Source organism: Sapajus apella, unplaced genomic scaffold (assembly GCF_009761245.1).
Source record: "Sapajus apella isolate SASKATOON/1434 unplaced genomic scaffold, GSC_monkey_1.0 scaffold61, whole genome shotgun sequence".
In the NCBI taxonomy this organism is placed as follows: Eukaryota; Metazoa; Chordata; class Mammalia; order Primates; family Cebidae; genus Sapajus; species Sapajus apella.
In genome coordinates this window covers 7,327,405-7,346,568 of record NW_022437001.1, presented here as the reverse complement: position 1 = coordinate 7,346,568, position 19,164 = coordinate 7,327,405, and the positions used below count along the sequence as shown (strand labels likewise).

The window sequence follows — 19,164 nt, the reverse complement described above, 5'->3', positions numbered from 1 at the left end:
AGGTGGAGGGTGACAAATAGATGGAGCGTTCAGTAGGTAAGAGTCTAGACTTCGCAACCACATTGCTGTGTTTCAACCCCAGTTCTACTGCTTCCTAGCAATGTGACTTTGGGTAAACTTTCTATAGATCAGTTTCTTCCTCTGCAAAATGAGGGTAACAATGGTGCCTTTCTCATAGGGTTACTGTGAGGGTTTAATGAATGTTAAAGTCTCAGAAACGTGCCTGGATAGTGTTAAGTAATTTGCTTCTATATTAATCCATTGTTATTATTATATACATGAGACTCAGGTTAGTTAAGCAAGAATACTTTGAAATATCTTTTAAGACATCCTTCTAAATGACTTTTGACTATCCCAATAATGTTTTGCGTATAAGAGACTGAGACAGGTATACAAGCAGAATTGTATAGGAATGGCTTACTTTTATAGTACAGGAAAGATAGGCCAGCTCCACTTGTGAGTCAACATTCCCCACTCTCTCCAGGGGTGACCTGACAAAATCAACTATTACTACTTGCTGTTTATCCCAGAGTTGCTGCTAGGAAATCCATGAAATCTTGACCATTATTATGAATCTTTTTTTTTTTTTTTTTTTAAAGGGTCTCACTCTGTTAACCAGCTGGAGCGCAGTGGCCTGCTCTCAGCTCTTTGCAGCCTTTAACTCCCAGGCTCATATGATCCTCCCACCTCAGTCCCCCAAGTAGCTGGGACTACAGGCACGTGCCACCATGCCTGGCTAATTTTTATGTTTTTGTTTTGTACAGAGGGGACTTCGCCATGTTGCCCAGGCTGGTCTCCATTCCCTGGGCTCAAGTGATCCACCCACCTCAGCCTCCCAAAGTGCTGGGATTACAGGTGTGAGCCACTGTGTTTGGCTTTGATCATTTTTTAGCTTCAGTTATTAGGAGCCTTTTGGCTTATTCGTCTGAGAGTGTGAGACACAATTTGTGGACTATTTCATCACAGGTATTTATGAATAGACAGGGTTTCCTTGAAAAAGAACAACCATTCAAGTTTCCTCACATGAATACCTTGGTCCTTACCTCAATGGGCTCTCATATTCTTTCCACCCTATTTTCCTATTCTCTATTCCCCACCCTTTACACACACATACCCTAAAGAGCTGTATACCTTATTTTCTCCTACCTCTGATTACTGGATCCAGAACTAAAAGGAAAGAAAGTTTAAGAAGTATCATATTTGATTGAATTGATTCCAATCTCTATGCCTTAGAGGTTTCCTTTCTTAAGGCCTAGATTCTGGAAGGAAGTGGAAAAGTAAATGCAAAGAATTTCTTGCAAGATTTGAGTGATTTATTATGATATGGCTTGGATATTGGTCCCCCCCAAATCATGTGTTGAAATGTGATCCCCAAAGTTGGAGGTCAGGCATCCTGGGAAGTGATTGGGTCATGGGGGCAGATCCCTCATGAATGGTTTAGGTCCTGCCCTGCCATGATGAGTTGACAGGATAACTGATTGTTGAAAGAGTCTGGGATCTCCCCTGCTTCCTTCTCTTGCTACCTGTCTCATCATGTGACATGCTTGCTCTCCCTTTCACTTCCACCATGAGTCAAGCTTCCTGAGGCCTCACCAGAAGCAGATGCCAGCACTGTGCTTCTTGCGAAGTCTGCAGAACCATGAGCCAATTAAATCTCTTTTCTTTTTCTTTGTATATTACTCAGCCTCCACCAGTCCTTTAGAGCAACATAAAATAGCCTAATACAGGTTATATGTTGATGCATTCAATTTGCTTTAATTTTTATAAAATATCATTTTGACTCTGATTATAAATTACATATATTCATTGTAAAAAGTTTAAAAAAAAATAAAAGAATATAGGATGTAAAAATCATATGCATTTTTCCACTCAGCAAAAATAAGTATTAACATTTTATAGATAACCTTCTAGGCCTTTTCTTCTAAATACACACACACACACACACACACACACACACACACACACACACACTTTTTATTAAGTGAAATCGGGATCACAACATACACATTGTTTATAATTAGTTTCAGTTTTCAAATAGTAAACAGAACCAAAAATAAATTTCAGGAAAGCAATGAAAAAGGATGCTTCCTTTTGGTCTTTTGCTCGCTAATTTTATCAATTTCCTTTTCCTGTTCCTTTGCAGTTTCCCCTTCTTTTATTTCCATCAATTCTTATTGCAACTGGCTCCTTATATCCCACGTCTTTTAGGCCATCTACTACTCAGTTTTTGATAAGTTGCTAAAAGTTTCCAAATCCCACAGTTAGTTGGTAAGCATGGAGAAATTATTCCAAGAATAAGGACTAAGAATTAATACTATTGTAATTGAGATACTCAAACAATTATTAACGGTAACACATTATGTGTACTCATTAAGGTGTATAGCCACACTCATCCAAATATCAGAACTTAGTATCTTATGGGGAGGAGATGGATTCAGGCTGAGATGGAAATATCAGCTTTGTATGTTTTTGTTTTTGTTTTTCTCAAGGCAATTCTGCTTTCTCTGGTCTTTATCTGGTATCTTCCTAGGTTTCATCTTGTGATGATATCAGTAAGCTTCACAGGATATTGCCTGACGTACCTAGTCTATGGTGATAGAAATTGAAATAGTGGTTACCAGATGTTGTGTTTTGTGCGTGTGCGTGCTTGCATGTGCATGTGTGTTTGCACATATGCGTGTGTGCATGTGTGCATATGTGTGCGTGTGTGTGTGCATGTGTGCATGTGTGTGTGTGCACATATGCCTGTGTTTGCTCTTTTGACTAGAAAGGGACACAGAAAAGCCTTCTAGCAGATATGGGTCACAGTTACATGGGTAAGTACATATGTAAAATATATGTGTGTACTTTACTGTTTGATGTTATCTCTAATTTTTTTTTTGAGATGGAGTCTCTCTCTGTTGCTCATGCTGGAGTGCAGTGGTGCAATCTCGGCTCACTGCAACCTCCGCCTCCCAGGTTCAAGCGATTCTCCTGCTTCAGCCTCCTGAGTAGCTGGGACTACAGATGTGCGCCTCCAGGCCCAGCTAATTTTTCGTATTTTTTTAGTAGAGATGGGGATTCACTGTGTTAGCCAGGGTGGTCTCAAACTTCTGACCTGGTGATTCACCCTCCTTGGCCTCGAAAAGTGCTGGAATTACAGGCGTGAGCCACCACGCCCAACCTGTTATCTCTAATTTTCTTTTTACAAAATACAGTTTGATCCACCCTTTTGGCAGGCTGTCAGTACTTCAGGCTGGTGATCTAGTCAGGATCCAGTAACTTTCAGGGACTGCACACCAGCCATCGTGTGAGCTATAGAGACCTCTGGCCTTTCCTGTTCCTGGACTCTTCTATAGAATAGCAATCCTCAGAGATGCTTTTGACAAAAGGAGTTTTGTGGTCAAGTAAGTTTAAGAAATGCTGCACAATCTAGGCCACTTTGCAAGACGCATAATGCAAACAGATGTTAAAAGCGCTGAGAAATCTTACAACAAAGAACCTGTTTATCCCAAATTGTTCTAAACTTACTTACCATGAAACCCTTTTAACTAATGCCTATTGACATCTCATTCGAATAATCAGCTTATGTTCAGCGAGAAGTCTAGTCAAGGCCAGGTCACCAAAGGCTCCCATGCACCAGGTGAAACGAACACCCCCTTCTAGTTTTATTTGATGTGAGGTCACTTGGTAAGTTCCTATTTTCACAAAATCATGCCCACACCCCAGAGTTTGTTGTCATAGTGCTCTTGATTCTTTTTGTCATATTTAACACACTGGTGACTAAACAATACAGCTTGCCATAAATCAGTTACGAAAGGGAAGTTTTAGTGCAGATTTTCCAACCTGGAAGTCAGACCATATAAGTCAGTGTCCACGGAAAGTTAAATATCTGATAAAATGTCAGAACAAAGAATGAGTGTGAGTTCCTCTAGAATAATTATAGATTAAATACTTATGATAATAAATTCAATTAGTCTGTTCACTTATTCTCTAATTTGAAGTCCAATTTATTTTTAACAGACTTGTTCAACATCTAGTGGACTGCTGAACTAACCCATAATTCTATCCAAACCCAATTTTCCCTTAAAGTTTCACTTTCGGTTTTTGAGATTATAATTATTAAAATGATATGATAACTGATTATGGGAAAAGTAAAATATTATAGAGGACAGGAAAGTGATAATAAAGTACACTGATACCATAATGTATTTGTAAAAGACCTAATTTTTTTCATATTCATTTATAGACTAACACATAATTTGAGAAGAAAATTTTAAAATGTTTCCTACATATGATGTTTCGCAATTTTGTCTATTTATTTTCCTGTCTCAAAACAATACATATTACTGGCAGAGTTTTCCTTAAGCAGCCGCTACCTGATACTGAGAGAGTTGAAGAAACCTAGACAGCCCAGTGTTCCTTTCTCATCTTACACTTTATCTTCATCATCTTTTTTTTTTTTTTTTTTTTTTTTTTTTTGAGATGGAGTTTCGCTCTTGTTACCCAGGCTGGAGTGCAATGGCGCGATCTCGGCTCACCGCAACCTCCGTCTCCTGGGTTCAGGCAATTCTCCTGCCTCAGCCTCCTGAGCATCTGGGACTACAGGCACGCGCCACCATGCCCAGCTAATTTTTTGTATTTTTAGTAGAGACGGGGTTTCACCATGTTGACCAGGATGGTCTCGATCTCTTGACCTTGTGATCCACCCGCCTCGGCCTCCCAAAGTGCTGGAATTACAGGCTTGAGCCACCGCGCCTGGCCTATCTTCATCATCTTTTATTAAAAAAAAAAATAGAGATAGGATCTTACTCTGGTGCCCAGGCTGAACTTGAACTCTTAGGCTCAAGTGATCCTCCTGCCTCAGCCTCCTAAGTAACTGGGATTACAGGTGTGTACCACCACCCCTGGCTTCTTTCATCTTTTTATATCATCTGGAGTTCTCCAAAAGTCTTCAATTCCATGGTAAAAAGTAGCTAAGTCTGCCAATATCTGCCTAATTCTTTTTTGAGGACAGAGGTGCTTATGTTCCAAATTTCAACATTTTAAGGAAGAAACCATAAGGAAACATACTAACAAGTATTTGCAAATAATCTTATTCTCAGATCAATATACCATATAGTGTGTCAGCCTGATTTTAAAAGTCTTCAAATTCAACCCCTGAAGCAGCGTTACTTGTATTCAAAGACCAATTGCAGCAGAATCATGTAAAAATATGAAAATGCAGATCCCTCGGCTTACCTCAGACCTATATTCTCTGAAGGTAGAGCTGAGGGTTCTGCAGGTTTAATGGGCCCTATTGGCACTGATCAAATTAACTATGGAATTTCTTTTTTTCAGCATTTAATGATAGCTCCACTTACAGAGTTGCTAATCAGTACTTCTGGCATGAGGGTGCTGGGGTGAAGTGGGGAAGGTACATGGCATCTGTGTTTACTAAGAATTCTGAGGGTTGCTTGAATGCACACTGGGGGGTTGAGAATTACTGCACCAACAGCTAATTTAAAAAAAAAAAAAGAACAAACGTTGAAAGATGTATTTGATTATGATTTGCCAATGAATTGTTATTTAATCTGGAAAAGTAAGGATGGGCAAACATAATCTAATTTACAGTAATTATTAGTGAAGGATGGGGGGATTCAAGTGAATAGAAGATCAAATGCTATGACTTCTCAACATAAAAAAGTTCATGGTTTCATTTCCATGAGCTTAATTCTCTCTCCTCTCTCCCTCGCTTTTTTTTTTTTTTTTTTTTAAGGAGGAAATGCACTTTTTAAACATTTCAATAGTTTTTGGGAAAACAGGTGGTTTTTGGTTACATGGATAAGTTCTTTAGCAGTGATTTCCGAGATTTTGGTGTACCTGTCACCCAAGCAGTGTACACTGTACCCAATATATCATCTTTTATCCCGCATCCGCCTCCCACCATTGCCCCAGAGTCCCCAAAGTCCATTATATCATTTTTACATTTTTGCATATTCATACTTAGTTCCCACTTATGAGTGAGAACATAAGATGTTTGGTTTGCCATTCCTAAGTTACTTCACTTAGAATAATGGCCTTCAACTTCATCTAGGTTGCTGCAAATGCCATTACTTTGCTCATTTTTATGGCTGCATAGTATTCCATGGTATCTATATACACCACATTTTCTTTATCTACTCATTGGTTGATGGGCATGTTGGCTGGTTACATATTTTTGCAATTGCAAATTGTGCTGCTATAAACATGCATGTGCATGTGTCTTTTTCATATAATGACTTCTTTTCCTCTGGGTAGATACCAAGTAGTGGGATTTCTGGATCAAATGGTAGTTCTACTTTTAGTTAAGGAAACTACATACGGATTTTCATAGTAGTTGTACTAGTTTACATTCCCACCAGCAGTATAAAAGTGTTCCTTTTACACCACATCCATGCCAACATCTGTTATTTTTTGATTTTTACATTATGGCCATTCTTGCAGGAGTAAGGTAATATCTCATTTTGATTTGCATTTCCCTGATGATTAGTGAGGCTGAGCATTTTTTCATAGGTTTGTTGACCACTCATACATCTTCTTTTGAGAATTGTTTATTCATATCCTTAGTCCACTTTTCGGTGGGATTATTTGTTTTTTTCTTGCTGATTTCTTTGAGTTCCTTGTAGGTTCTGGATATTAGTCCTTCATCTAGAATGAAAACTTTGCATGGTTTGCAAATATTTTCTCCCACTCTGTGGGTTGTCTGCTAACTCTTCTGATTATATCTTTGGCTGTGCAGAAGCTTTTTAATTTAATTAGGTCCCATCTATTTATCTTTGTTTTTGTTGCATTTGCTTTTGTGTTTTGGTCGTGAGGTCTTTGCCTAAGCCAATGTTCAGAAGAGTTTTTCCTGTGTTATTTTCTAGAATTTTTATGATTTCGGGTCTTAGATTTAAGTCTTTGATCCATCTTGAGTTGATTAAGGTGAAAGATGAGGATCCAGTTTCATTCTTCTACATATGACTTGCCAATTTTCCCAGCACCATTTGTTGAATAGGGTGTCCTTTCCCTATTTTATGCTGTTGTTCGCTTTGTCAAAGATCAGTTAGCTGTAAGTATTCGGCTTTATTTCTGGGTTCTCTGTTCTGTTCCCTGGGTCTATGTGGCTATTTTTATACCAATACCATGCTGTTTTAGTAAGTACAACCTTGTGGTATAGTTTGAAGATGGGTAATGTGATGCTTCCAGATTTGTTCTTTTTGCTTAGTATTGCTTTGGCTACACAGACTTTTTTTACTCCATATTAATTTTAGGATTTTTTTTCTAGTTCTTTGAAGAATGATGATGTTATTTTGATGAGAACTGCATTGAATTTATAGATTGTTTTTGCCAATATGTTCATTTTCACAATATTAATGCTACCCATCCATGAACGTGGGATGTGTTTCCATTTGTTTTTCTTATCTATGACTTCTTTCAATAGTGTTTTGTAGTTTTCCTTGCAGACATCTTTCATTACCTTGGTTAGGTATATTCCTAAGTATTTTATTATTTTTGTAACTGTTATAAAAGGGGTTAAGTTCTTAATTTGATTCTTAGCTTGGTTGTTGATTGCGTATAACAGTGCTACTGATTTGTGTACCTTGATTTTGTATTCTGAAACTTTACTGAATTAATTTATCAGACCTAGAAACTTTTCAAATGAGTCTTTAGGATTTTCTAGGTATATGATCATATCATCGGTGAACAGCAAGAGTTTGATTTCCTTCTTACTAATTTGGATGCTCTTTATTGCTTTCTCTTATCTGATTGCTCTGGCTAGGACTTCCAGTATAATGCTGAATAGAAGTGGTGAAAGTGGGCATCCTTGTCTTTTTCCAGTTCTCAGGAGGAATGCTTTCAACTTTTCTCCATTCAGTATAATGTTGGCTGTGAGTTTTTCATAAATGGCTTTTCATAGTTTGAGGTATGTCCCTTCTATGCTGATTTTGCTGAAGGCTTTAGTCCTAAAGGGATGCTGGATTTTGTCAAATGTTTTTTTCTGCATCCATGACCTTAATTCTTAACCCTGGCTGCTCTTTAGAATCCTCCAGGATTAAGCTTTAAACAAATAGTGATGCCTGGGCCCTACTCCACACCAACTAAATCAGAATCTCCATGGTGGGGGCCTAGACTCCTGCTTATTTTAATGGCTTTCAGGGTGACTCAAGTGTGCAGCCAGCCAGAGCACCACTACTCTGTGACATATGAGAAGCTGTTGAGTCACCTGCTGTTGCTGACATTATAAGCAGTTCATGTTCTCTTTCAGACACTTGGAGGCTAGGTCTTTAGGGGAAGTGAATGCTTGGCACTGTTCTTTCATCTCTTGTTTCCACTTCTTGAACCACCATCATTGGGAATTACTGCTTTATTTCTGATAGCAGTAATATACAAATAATTTTGCCACCTGCTTTCTTGCCATAATTATGAAGCAGCATATTTCTTAAAGTCCAGAAAGTTATATAACTTACAAATTTGTTAGTTAAAATTTCCCTACCTCAGGAGGCAAGAGGGTAGCATTTGTGGAATTTTTGTGATTCGTTGCTTGGCAACTATATCTAAGACAGTTAAGCTTCTGCACTCTGTGAACTGTTGAGTCACAAAGTTTGGTGAGCCCAGTCAATTGCTTCCTGCTACTAGAAGAAAATTAGTTCTTCATTATGCAGAGGACTTGACAACTTGTCATCCAGAGCAGGCCTTTCGTAGTTATGTCACACTTCTTCTACTTGACTCCACAAATTCTTCTGCCCTTTAGCCCTCTTACTTCTCAAGAGTTTGATCTGATCAGACGCAAGGCTGGAGCATCTTGGCAGGATGAAACTCGATGGTCAGATTCTTCTGTGACAACATACACAGGCAGTTACCGGAAAAAACAACTGGACAAGTCCACATGTAGCCGATTTTCTTTAAGAGCAGGACAGCATGAGCCTGAGTGTAAACAGTAAGCTTTCTTTGTAATTTGCACCTGGATATATCACTATAAATAGACAAGAGTGCTCTTAGAAGAAAGAGGTATTGTAGACCCTGAGAGACTTCATAGAGTTTAACCCTCTATATTTTCTTTTATACATGTCAGCAGGAAGAAGAGCTAAATGTCAGTGACCAGCTGAAATTATGATCTTATTCTCTATTTAGTACTCTTAAAGTTACATATAGCTACCTACTCCTGAAAGGATATGGATATGAATATTTGACTAAATTTTGGAAATTTTGGGTTCTCTTTTCAGCAAAAAGGTGCTCCTGCGAATTTTGCTTTGTGTCTTGATTAGTTTTCTGGCTTTCGGGAGCTTAAAATTTCCTTCAGAGCAGGAAGAAATTGACTAAATCCTCTCCTACTCCCTACCTGTGGTTATTGCATTTTCTGAGTGTTTACTGTAAGCCAGGCCCTGTGATAAGCCCATAATCAAAAAAATTAATTTCAATTTGATACAGTGACTGCAACTATAGAAATAAGTAATCAGTGCAAACAAAGGAGATTTTGTGGGTGTCTGGTGGGGGAGGGAGTGTTCTGTGTCAGAAGAGAGCTCAGTAAAGCAGGTTTCTTCTAAGCTGGTTTGGAAGGCAAGTGAGGTGGAGAATGGAAAAGCACACTGCATGGAGAAAAACATTCAGCCCCAAGCACTATCAAGGAGCTGCAAGGATCTCAGTAGTACATTTGAGAAAGTAAAAGTAGAGATGTGGAAAAATGTCAGGACTCATTATGAAATCTATCCTTCTGTATATATTAATTGGTAAATCTTTTACCCAAATTCTTGAAACCTATTTGATAATCAGTTAAATTATTAACTTCAACTTCAGATATGAGGAATAACTCACATAATATCCTGATAAATATTAGTTATATTGCCATCCAGGCCTTTCCAAATTATCAAACTAAGTGCTTAAAGCTAAAATGTCTCAGAAGTACTTTCTAATTGGGTGCCTTGCCTGGTTTAGTCTAACAAACTATAATTTCTGCATTTTTAAAATAAATCTCAGCTATGTTGACACTTAATTAGCTTTGGACATCCCTTTGCTAATTTTGTGATACTTGAGTCTCCTCTTGGCCAGATAGTGAAGTTGTCTTAGTCCATTTTCTGCTACTATACCAGGATACCACAGACTGGGTAAATTATAAATAATGGAAGTTTATTTGGTTCATGGTTATTGGAGGATGAGAAGTCCAAGAACATGATGTCAGCATCTGGTGAGGATCATCCTATGGCAGAGGGTGAAAGGTGAAAGAGAGCACTTGCAACAGAGAAAGACACCAGAAACTCAACTTGCTTTAAAACAACCTCCTCTTGAGATAACTAACCTGCTCCTATGATTAATCTATTTGTGAAGATTCCACACTTATGACCCAGTCACCTCTTATTAGGCCTTACCTCCCGAAACTATTGCATTGGGGATTAAATTTTTAACACATGAACTTTAGAGTGACACACTCAAACCGTAACAGGAGTCTTTAAGCACTACTGAGGTCTTTTCTGAAAATAGTGTTTGAAATGAAGGTGGTATCCAAACAGATCCACTTACCAGAACAGGAAAAAAAGGTACTACATTTAATAATTCTGAAAAAAATACAAGAACAAGACATTTGGTGAAACTGTATAGAACTTTGTTTTTTATTTCCTATTCAGAGTGTGATCATTATGTGAATCATTCCAACCAAGGTGGCCTGTGACATTGCAAACCACAAAAGAGCATGAGCTGTGAGGTTCATCTGTTTTTGGAACCTCAGAAATGTAAATATATTCTTCGCACAACTATTTCTTATTCTATTAGAAGCTAAGAAGAAACAAGTGTTATAAATGAGGATGAAGTACAGATTGAGCTCATTTTGAAAGTACTGATTATATTCTAAATTTGCTTTTGTTTTTAATCTTTTTCATGGCTAATTTTAGCCCCAAGGACAAATGTCTTTTTAAGTTCTGAGCAAAAGCTATTTGATTAAAATTCTGTAAGCCTATAGAGAGACATTTTACATTGCTATAAAATCAGAATGGTCCAAGGAGGATTATTGGGACAAAACATAAAATGATTGATCATTTAAAGTGGGTTAAGTCAGGAAAGAATTAAAATATACAAAACATTATACTTTTTATTCATCATTTTTATTTACCATGCATTGAATATTCATATTGTGTGAGATAGAAGAAACTTGGTAGAAGTCCTGATAATTTGGTTCTGAACCAGTTTTAACCATAGATATGTAAATTTATAAACATAATCAAAGGAATTCTGCATTTGGAGCATAGAGATTAGTGTGATACAGACCTTAAGCTATTATGAAATACTGGTGTCAATCCCAGTTGTCTGCCAAAGTTAAAATAAGGGAAGAGTCACATTTTGAAATTCCTAAGCCAGGAATATGGCTCAAGTATAAATTATTAAGTCTTGATTCTTTGTGTATTCAAGACAAGGAATGGAATGGCATACAAATTGGGAAGGAAGAAATAAAACTGTCTTTGTTTACAGATGACATTATTATCTACAAAGAAAACCTGAAAGAATCAGAAAAACAAAACAAACCTGGAACTAATAAGCTATTACAGCAAGATGCAGAATATAGGGTTAATATATAAAAATATTACTTTCCTATAGATGAGCAATAAACAAGTGGAATTTTAAATTAAAAACATGATACCATATACATTAGCATCTCTCAAAGTTAAATACTTAGGTATAAATCTAACAAAATACGTACAAGATTTATATAAAATATAATAAAACTACAAAATTCTGATGAAAGAAATCAACCAAGAGCTAAATAAATGGAGAGATTTTTCTATGTCCATGGTTAGGAAGACTCATTATTATCAAGATGTCAGCTCTTCCCAAATTGGTCTATAGATTAAATGCAATTCCAATCAAAATCCTAGCAGGTTAGTTTGTGAATATCAACAAACTAATTCTAAAGTTTATATGGAGAGGCAAAAGACCAAGAATAACCAACACTATATTGGAGAAGAACATAGAGTTGGAGGACTGACACTACCCAACTTTAATGCTTATTTTAAAGCCAAAGTAATCAAGATAGTGTAGTATTGGTGAGAGAACAGATCAGTGGAGCAAAATGGAGATCCTAGAAATAGACCCACATAAATATAGTAACTGCTCTTTGACAAAGAAGCAAAGGAGCAACTATTGTTCTTTTCAATAAACGGTGCTGAAACAAATATTCATATGCCAAAAAATTAACTAAGACACAAACCTTATATCATTCACAAAAAATTAACTCAAAATGGATCATAGACCTAAATGTAAAATGTAAAACTATAAAACACCTAGAAGATAACAAAAGAAATCTTAAATGACTTTGGGTATGTCAATAGCGATGACTTTTTAGATACAACACCAAAGGTATGATCCATGAAAGAAATCATCGATAAGCTGAATTTCATTAAAATTAAAAACATCTGTTCTGAGTAAGACAATGTCAAGAGAATGAGAAGAGAAACCACAGACTGAAAGGAAATATTTGCAAAGGACATATTTGACAAAGAACTGTTATCCAAAATATACAAAGAACTCTTAAAATGAAACAATAGGAAAACAATCTAATTACAGAATGGGTCAGCAGGGTGAGGTGGCTCACTCCTGTAATCCTAGAACCCTGGGAGGCTGAGGTGGGCGGATCATGAGGTCAGGAGTTTGAGACCAGCCTGGCCAATGTGGTGAAACCCCGTCTCTACTAAAAATGCAAAATTTAACCGGGCATGGTGGTGGATATCTGTAATCCCAGCTACTCAGAAGACAGGTGTAGGTTGCAGTGAGCCAAGACCACACGATTGCACTCCAGCCTGCAGGACAGAGTGAGACACTGTCTCAAAAAAAAAAAAAAAAAAGAAAAAAAAAGGCAGGGGTGGCCAAAGAGGCCGGGTGCAGTGGCTCACACCTGTAATCCCAGCACTCAGGGATGCTGAGGCAGGAGGATTGCTTGAGCTCAGGAGTTTGAGACCAGCCTGGGCAACATGGTAAAAACCCGTCTCTACTAAAATACAAAAAATTAGCCAGGTTTGGTGGTGTGTGCCTATAATTCAAGCTACTAGGGAAACTGAGGCAGGAGAATTGCTTGAACCTGGGAGGCAGAGGTTGCAGTGAGCTGAGATACTGCACTCCAGCCTGGGTGACAGAGCAAGATTCCTTCTCAAAAAAAAAAAAGGGGGTGGGGGGCCAAAGATTTTAAACGACACCTCACCAAAGGGATATACAGTTACACAGTTGGCAAATAATCATATAAAAAGATGTTCCACCACAACATATGTCATCAGGGAAATGCAAATTAAAATAACAATGAGATACCATTACATACCTATCAAGAGTGAACCCCTCAGGTAAACTATGGGCTTGGACTGATAATTGATGTGTCTGTGTAGGTTCATCAATTGTAACAAATGTACCGCTCTGGTGGGGGATGTTGATAATGGAGAAGCTATGAATTTGTAGAAACAGGAGGTATATGGGAAATCTCTGTACATTCGTCTTAATTTTGCTATGACTGAAAAGCTGCTGTTAGAAAAAAAGTCTTTAAAAAATTGAAGCAGAGGAAGCTGGGGAGTGGCAAGGAGGGCTGCTTTAAAAGGGATGGTCAAAAGGCAGGAAATATTATGGTTAAGGAAAGACATTTTCTAATAATAAATGAGTCAACCAAATAGGAGAATATAGCAATCCCAAATTTGTCTGCATCTAATAACATAGTCTCCAAGCTTGTTAGGTAAAACTGAAAGAGACAAAAGGAGAAATAAGTAGATACACAATCATAATTGAACATTTTAACGTACCTGTCTCAGTAACTGATGGAAAAAACAAATCATTAAGAAGGGCAAGCCAAATTTGAACATGATTAAGACACTTGTCCTAATTGACATAACTACCAACCACAGAATATACATTCTTTTCAGGAGTACATGGAATATTTTCAAGAATTGACTATAACTTAGGACATTAAAAAGCAACAATTTTCCAATAATTTAAATCATGCAGAGTATGTTTTCTGACAAGTGTTCAGCTGGAAATCAATGACAAAAACAAAACTAGAAAATGTCTAAATATATAGAAATTTAACAATACACTTAAAGCAGGAAAAGCTGCAAGACCAACCTCTCGAACACTGAACTGGGAAGGAAGGGGTAATTTATTCGACTGGGAGCAGGGGGACATAGTTGCCTAACAGACAAGCTCAGCTCACAAAGAAAGTCCCTGCCCTTTTAAAGCTTACAACTCCAGAAATTACATGTAAAAGGGTCTTGGGCTTATAATTCTAGAAATTACATGTGAGAGGGTCTTGACCCATGAAGTAGGCGTGGGGTGGGTGTTTGATCCTGTTTAAGTAGAAACAATGCCTTCAGAGAGATTCCTCCATACCATATCTGTGAGATTATAGATGGGATTGTGGTTAGCAATAGGGGTCTTATCCTTAACCAGGCTGGCAGTGCCAACTGGTCCCTTCCCTGGCTAACTTACTTCTCCTTTTGAGATGCAATGTAGAAGGCCGAAGGTGATTAAGGGTCTCCTTCCTCACACGTATATAACACATGAGTAAAAATTAAATCACAATGGAAATTAGAAAACAATATTTGAATTGAGTAATACATAAAATATGATAAATAAAAGACTTGTGAGAGTCATTGCCAAAAGGTGGAAACACGCCAAATATCCATCAATAGAGAAATAAACAAAATATGGTACATACACACCATAGAATATTATTCAGCCTTAAAAAGGAATGCAATTCTGGCACATGCTACAACATGGATGCATTGAAAAAAAAAGCATTGAAAGCTTTATGCTAAGTGAGTGAAGTCAGACATAAAAAGATAAATTTTGTCTGAGGTACCTAGGCTAGGCAGATCATAGAGACAAAAAGTAGAATGCATGTCACCAGAGGCTAAGAAGAGGGGGAAATGGGGAGTTATTATTTAATGAATATAGAGTTTTTGTTTGGGTTGACCAAAAAGTTCTAGACACGGATAGTAGTGATTATTGCACAACATTGTGAATGTTCCTACTTTCACTGAATGTACACTTACAAATAACTAAAATGATAAATTTTTTGTTGTGTGCATTTTACAATAATCATAATAACGAAAACTTGTGAAGGGTAGGACTTGTAGAATGCAGAGAGGGGGCTCGTGTATATCCATCCCTCCACATACCTCTGCATATTCATTCCTTGCACAAATTGTCAAAATCAACTTTTTCAAAACTTTGGAAATTAACCAGAGGTTTACAGCAATCTGAGGAGTGTATATTTAAGACAACTGCAAAACTCTGGTAAAACAGTGAGGTTTCCATATTGTAACTTGATCACTCCCATCCCCTTGATAGTCCTTGAGAGCAATGATGGTTACTACATTTGTTTGATTGTGAAAATGGTAAGTTCTTTTTAAAAATAAAAGTTCTCAAGTGACTCTCCTTAGAAGTTATCATAATGAAGCACTGATGAATGTATGTTTAATAAGTGCTCCAGATGAATCTTATGATCAGGAAAAAAAGGGAAATGCTGTTTAGAAGAGGGTGAAAAATCTGTTCGAGACACATGGCAGCCTGACACAAAACTCATGTCACTTAAGGGGCTCTGAGGAGTCACTCTTTCAGAAGACATTGGTTCCCTTTATTTTCTGTGAAAGAAAAAGAAATCTTGGGGCTCCCGAATCACTAAGCAAAAGGGAAAAGTCAACCTAGGAACTGCTTAGGGCCAACCTGCCTCACATTCTTCTCAAAGTCACCCCTCTGCTCAATGAGATAGATGCATATCTAATTTCCTCCTTTGGAAAGGCTAATCAGAAACTCGAAAGAATGCAACTGTTCAGCTCTCATCTATCTGTGACCTGGTAGCTCCCTCCCTTCTTTGAGCTTCCTGCATTTGCTTCAAGTTTTCCTGCCTTTCCAGACTGAACCAATATACTTCTTACATACATTGACTGATGTCTCATGTTTTCCTAAAATGCATAAAACTAAGCTGTGCCCCAACCAAGTTGCACACGTGTCCTCAGGAATTCCTGAGGCTGTGTCATGGGTGCACATTCTTAACCTTGGCAAAATAAACTTTCTAAATTAACTGAGACCTGTCTTTAATTTTCAGGGTTCACATCTCCTTTTCACTAGAGGACAAAATTTGCTTTTCTATGTCAATCTTGGACTCCTTCAACTGACCTCATTGTTGCTTAGGAGGAAAACAAACCCAGAAAAGAGAAAAGAGTTGTGATAACTGTGACTGAGCCTTTCAGAATAATCCAAAATTGTTTGAAAAGCAATCGTTTTCCTTTCTGAATTGGCAGTTATAGAAATAAATTCCTGAGTGAAAAAGCAGCAGCATGTCAGGTTATGCTTCTTAGATGAAGTAGCAATGTGCCAGGGCTCACAGAAAGCTGCAGGACAAATAGGGAGCAAGAGTTTGTTACAGCAGCAATAGAAAAGTAATACAGGTGGAAGAGAAAGCAGAAACATTTTTATAGCAAAGAAAACATTTTTATAGTAAAGAAAAAGTATAAATAATTTTTATAATAAAGGAAAACATAGCATGATACAAAATTTTGAATAAATGTTTAAATTAAAAGAGGAAATTAAAAAGTTAGTGCTTACCAGTAGCAGTTAAAAATGACGTTAAAAAATGCCACATACCAGCCTGAGACCTCATTTCTACAAAAATTAAAAAAAAAAAAGTTAGCTGGGTAGTGGTGACACATGCCTGTGGTCCCAGCTAATCAGGAGGCTGAGGTGGAAAGATCACTTAATCCTAGGAGGTGCAAGCTGAAATGAGCCATAATTGCACCACTGCACTCCAGCCTGGGTGACAGAGTGAGACCCTGCCTCAAAAACAAAACAAAACAAAAAAACAACAACAACAAAAAAAACGACATCTACAACATGGCTAAAATAGGTCACATCTCTAGGAAGAAATGTAATCAAAGATGTGCAAGATCTCCACACAGAAAACTAAAAGACATTAGAGAAAATAGAAGCAATCGAAAAGGAGATGCAAACCATGTTCATGAATTGAAACATGATTGTGGTTTGGCTCTGTGTCCCCACCCAAATCTCATATCTAATTGTAATTCCCACATGTTGAGGGAAGGTCCTGGTGGGAGGTAATTGGATCATGGGGACAGTTTCCCCGATGCTGCTTTTGTGATAGCGAAGGAGTTCTCATGATATCTGATAGCTTTAAAAGTGGTAGTTTCCCCTGCATGCCCTCTCTCTCCTGCCACCATGTAAGATGTGCCTTGCTTCCCCTTTGCCTTCTGCAATGATTATAAGTTTCCTGAGGACTCTCCAGCCATGTGGAATTGTGAGTCAATTAAATCTCTTTTGTTTATAAATGACCTAGTCTCAGGTAGTATCTTTATAGCAGTGTGAAAATGGGCTAATGCAAGAATATTGTAAAAATGTCAGTTCTTTCCAAATTGATTTATAGATTTTATACAGTTCCAATAGGTGTTTTTGTAGAGCTTGACACAATGATTCTAAAATTTATGTAAAACTACAAAGAGCCAGGAAATAGCTAAGACACGCTAAAAAAAAAAAAAAAAAAAAAGTGAGTGCCTAAGGTAGGATGTTTTTATGAAACAAGAATAAACAAAGACCAGTGGAACAAAATAAAGAGCCCAGAAACAGACCCATGCATATACAAGTACTTGATTCAATTTTAGAAAAAAGCAGAACAGCAAAGAAAGGCTATGTTTTTAATTCCAGGTAGATTAATTCAGATGAATTAAATATCAAAGTATAAAAGGCAAATCAATGAAAAATCATTAGATGACAATATGGAGAATATCTTGATGATTTCAAGGTTGGCAAAGATTTCTTAAACAAAACACAAAAAGCACTAACCACAAGGACAAAGTTAGGTAAATTTTGAAATGCCTTAAAATTAAGTAGTTCTATTCAATCAAATACAATATTAAGGGTATATAAAAAGACAAGCCATAGAGAAGAATATATTTTCATCTTAGTGGCTGACAAAGGGCTTGCATCTATGAGCGATATATGTACCTATATACATCTATGTGTGTGTATATATATATATATATATATATACATGAATTTTTAAGAACTCTTACAAATTAGTACCAAAAAAAAAAAAAAACACAACCCACTAGAAAAATAGGAAGGAGACTTCAAAATTAAATTAATAAAACAAGATATCCAAATAACCAATAACCAATAAACATACCAAAGGTGCTCAACCACATTAACAATCATAAAACACAAATTAAAACCACAAAGAGCTTATGCTAAATACCCTCCAGAAAAGTTGAAATTTAAAAAACCATTAATTTTAAGTGTTGACATAGACCAATGGCACAGAATAAAGAACCCAGAAATAAAGCCACACACTACAGCCAGCTGATCTTCGAAAAGGTCGACAAAAATAAAAATGGGGAAAGGACACACTATTCAATAAACGGTGCTGGGAAAACTGGCTAACTATATGCAGAAACATAAAACTAGACCCCTACCTTTCACCATATAAAAAATTAACTCAAGATAGATTAACGACTTAAATGTAAGACATCAAACTATAAAAACCCTAGAAGATGCTGGGCACGGTGGCTCACACCTATAATCCTAGCACCTTGGGAGGTGGAGGTGAGTGAATTACCAGAATTCAGGAGTTTGAGACCAACCTGGCTAACATGGGAAACCCCATTTCTACTAAAAATAAAAAAACATTAGCCAGGCATGGTGGTGCACGCCTGTAATCCCAGGTACATGGGAAGCTGAAGCAGGAGAATCACTTGAACCTGGGAGGTGGAGTTTGCAGTGAGCCAAGATTGCACCATTGCACTTCAGCTTAGGCAACAAGAGAGAAACTCTATCTCAAAAAAAAAAAAAAAAAAAAAAAAAAATTCTAAAAGAAAACACCTAGGTAACGTAACTCTTCTGGACATTGGCGTAGGCAAAGAATTTATGACTAAGTTCTGAAAAGCAAACACAACAAAAAAAACCCTGACAATTGGGACCTAATTAAACCAAAGCTTCTGCATAGCAAAAGAAACTATCAATAGAGTAAATAGATAACCCACAGAATGGGAGAAAATATTTTCAAATTTTGCATCCAACAAAGGACTACTATCCAGAATCTATAAGCAATTTAAATCAACAAACAAAAACTAAATAACTCCTTCAAAAAGTCCACAAAGAGCCAGGTGTGGTGGCTCACATCTGTAACCCCAGTACTTTGAGAGGCCGAGGAAG

The 19,164-nt window shown here is 37.2% G+C and overlaps 1 protein-coding gene across 1 annotated transcript in view; it reads left to right on the top strand.

Annotated features, from left to right (window-relative positions):
* The first annotated feature begins 8,653 nt into the window (after positions 1-8,653).
* Positions 8,654-19,164, top strand: part of CUNH4orf51 (chromosome unknown C4orf51 homolog) — a 68,202-nt gene continuing 57,691 nt past the window's right edge. The window contains exon 1 of the mRNA XM_032246464.1: positions 8,654-8,920. Coding sequence (XP_032102355.1) covers positions 8,688-8,920 — 233 coding nt within the window. The 5' untranslated portion in view covers positions 8,654-8,687. The remainder of the gene's footprint in view (positions 8,921-19,164) is intronic.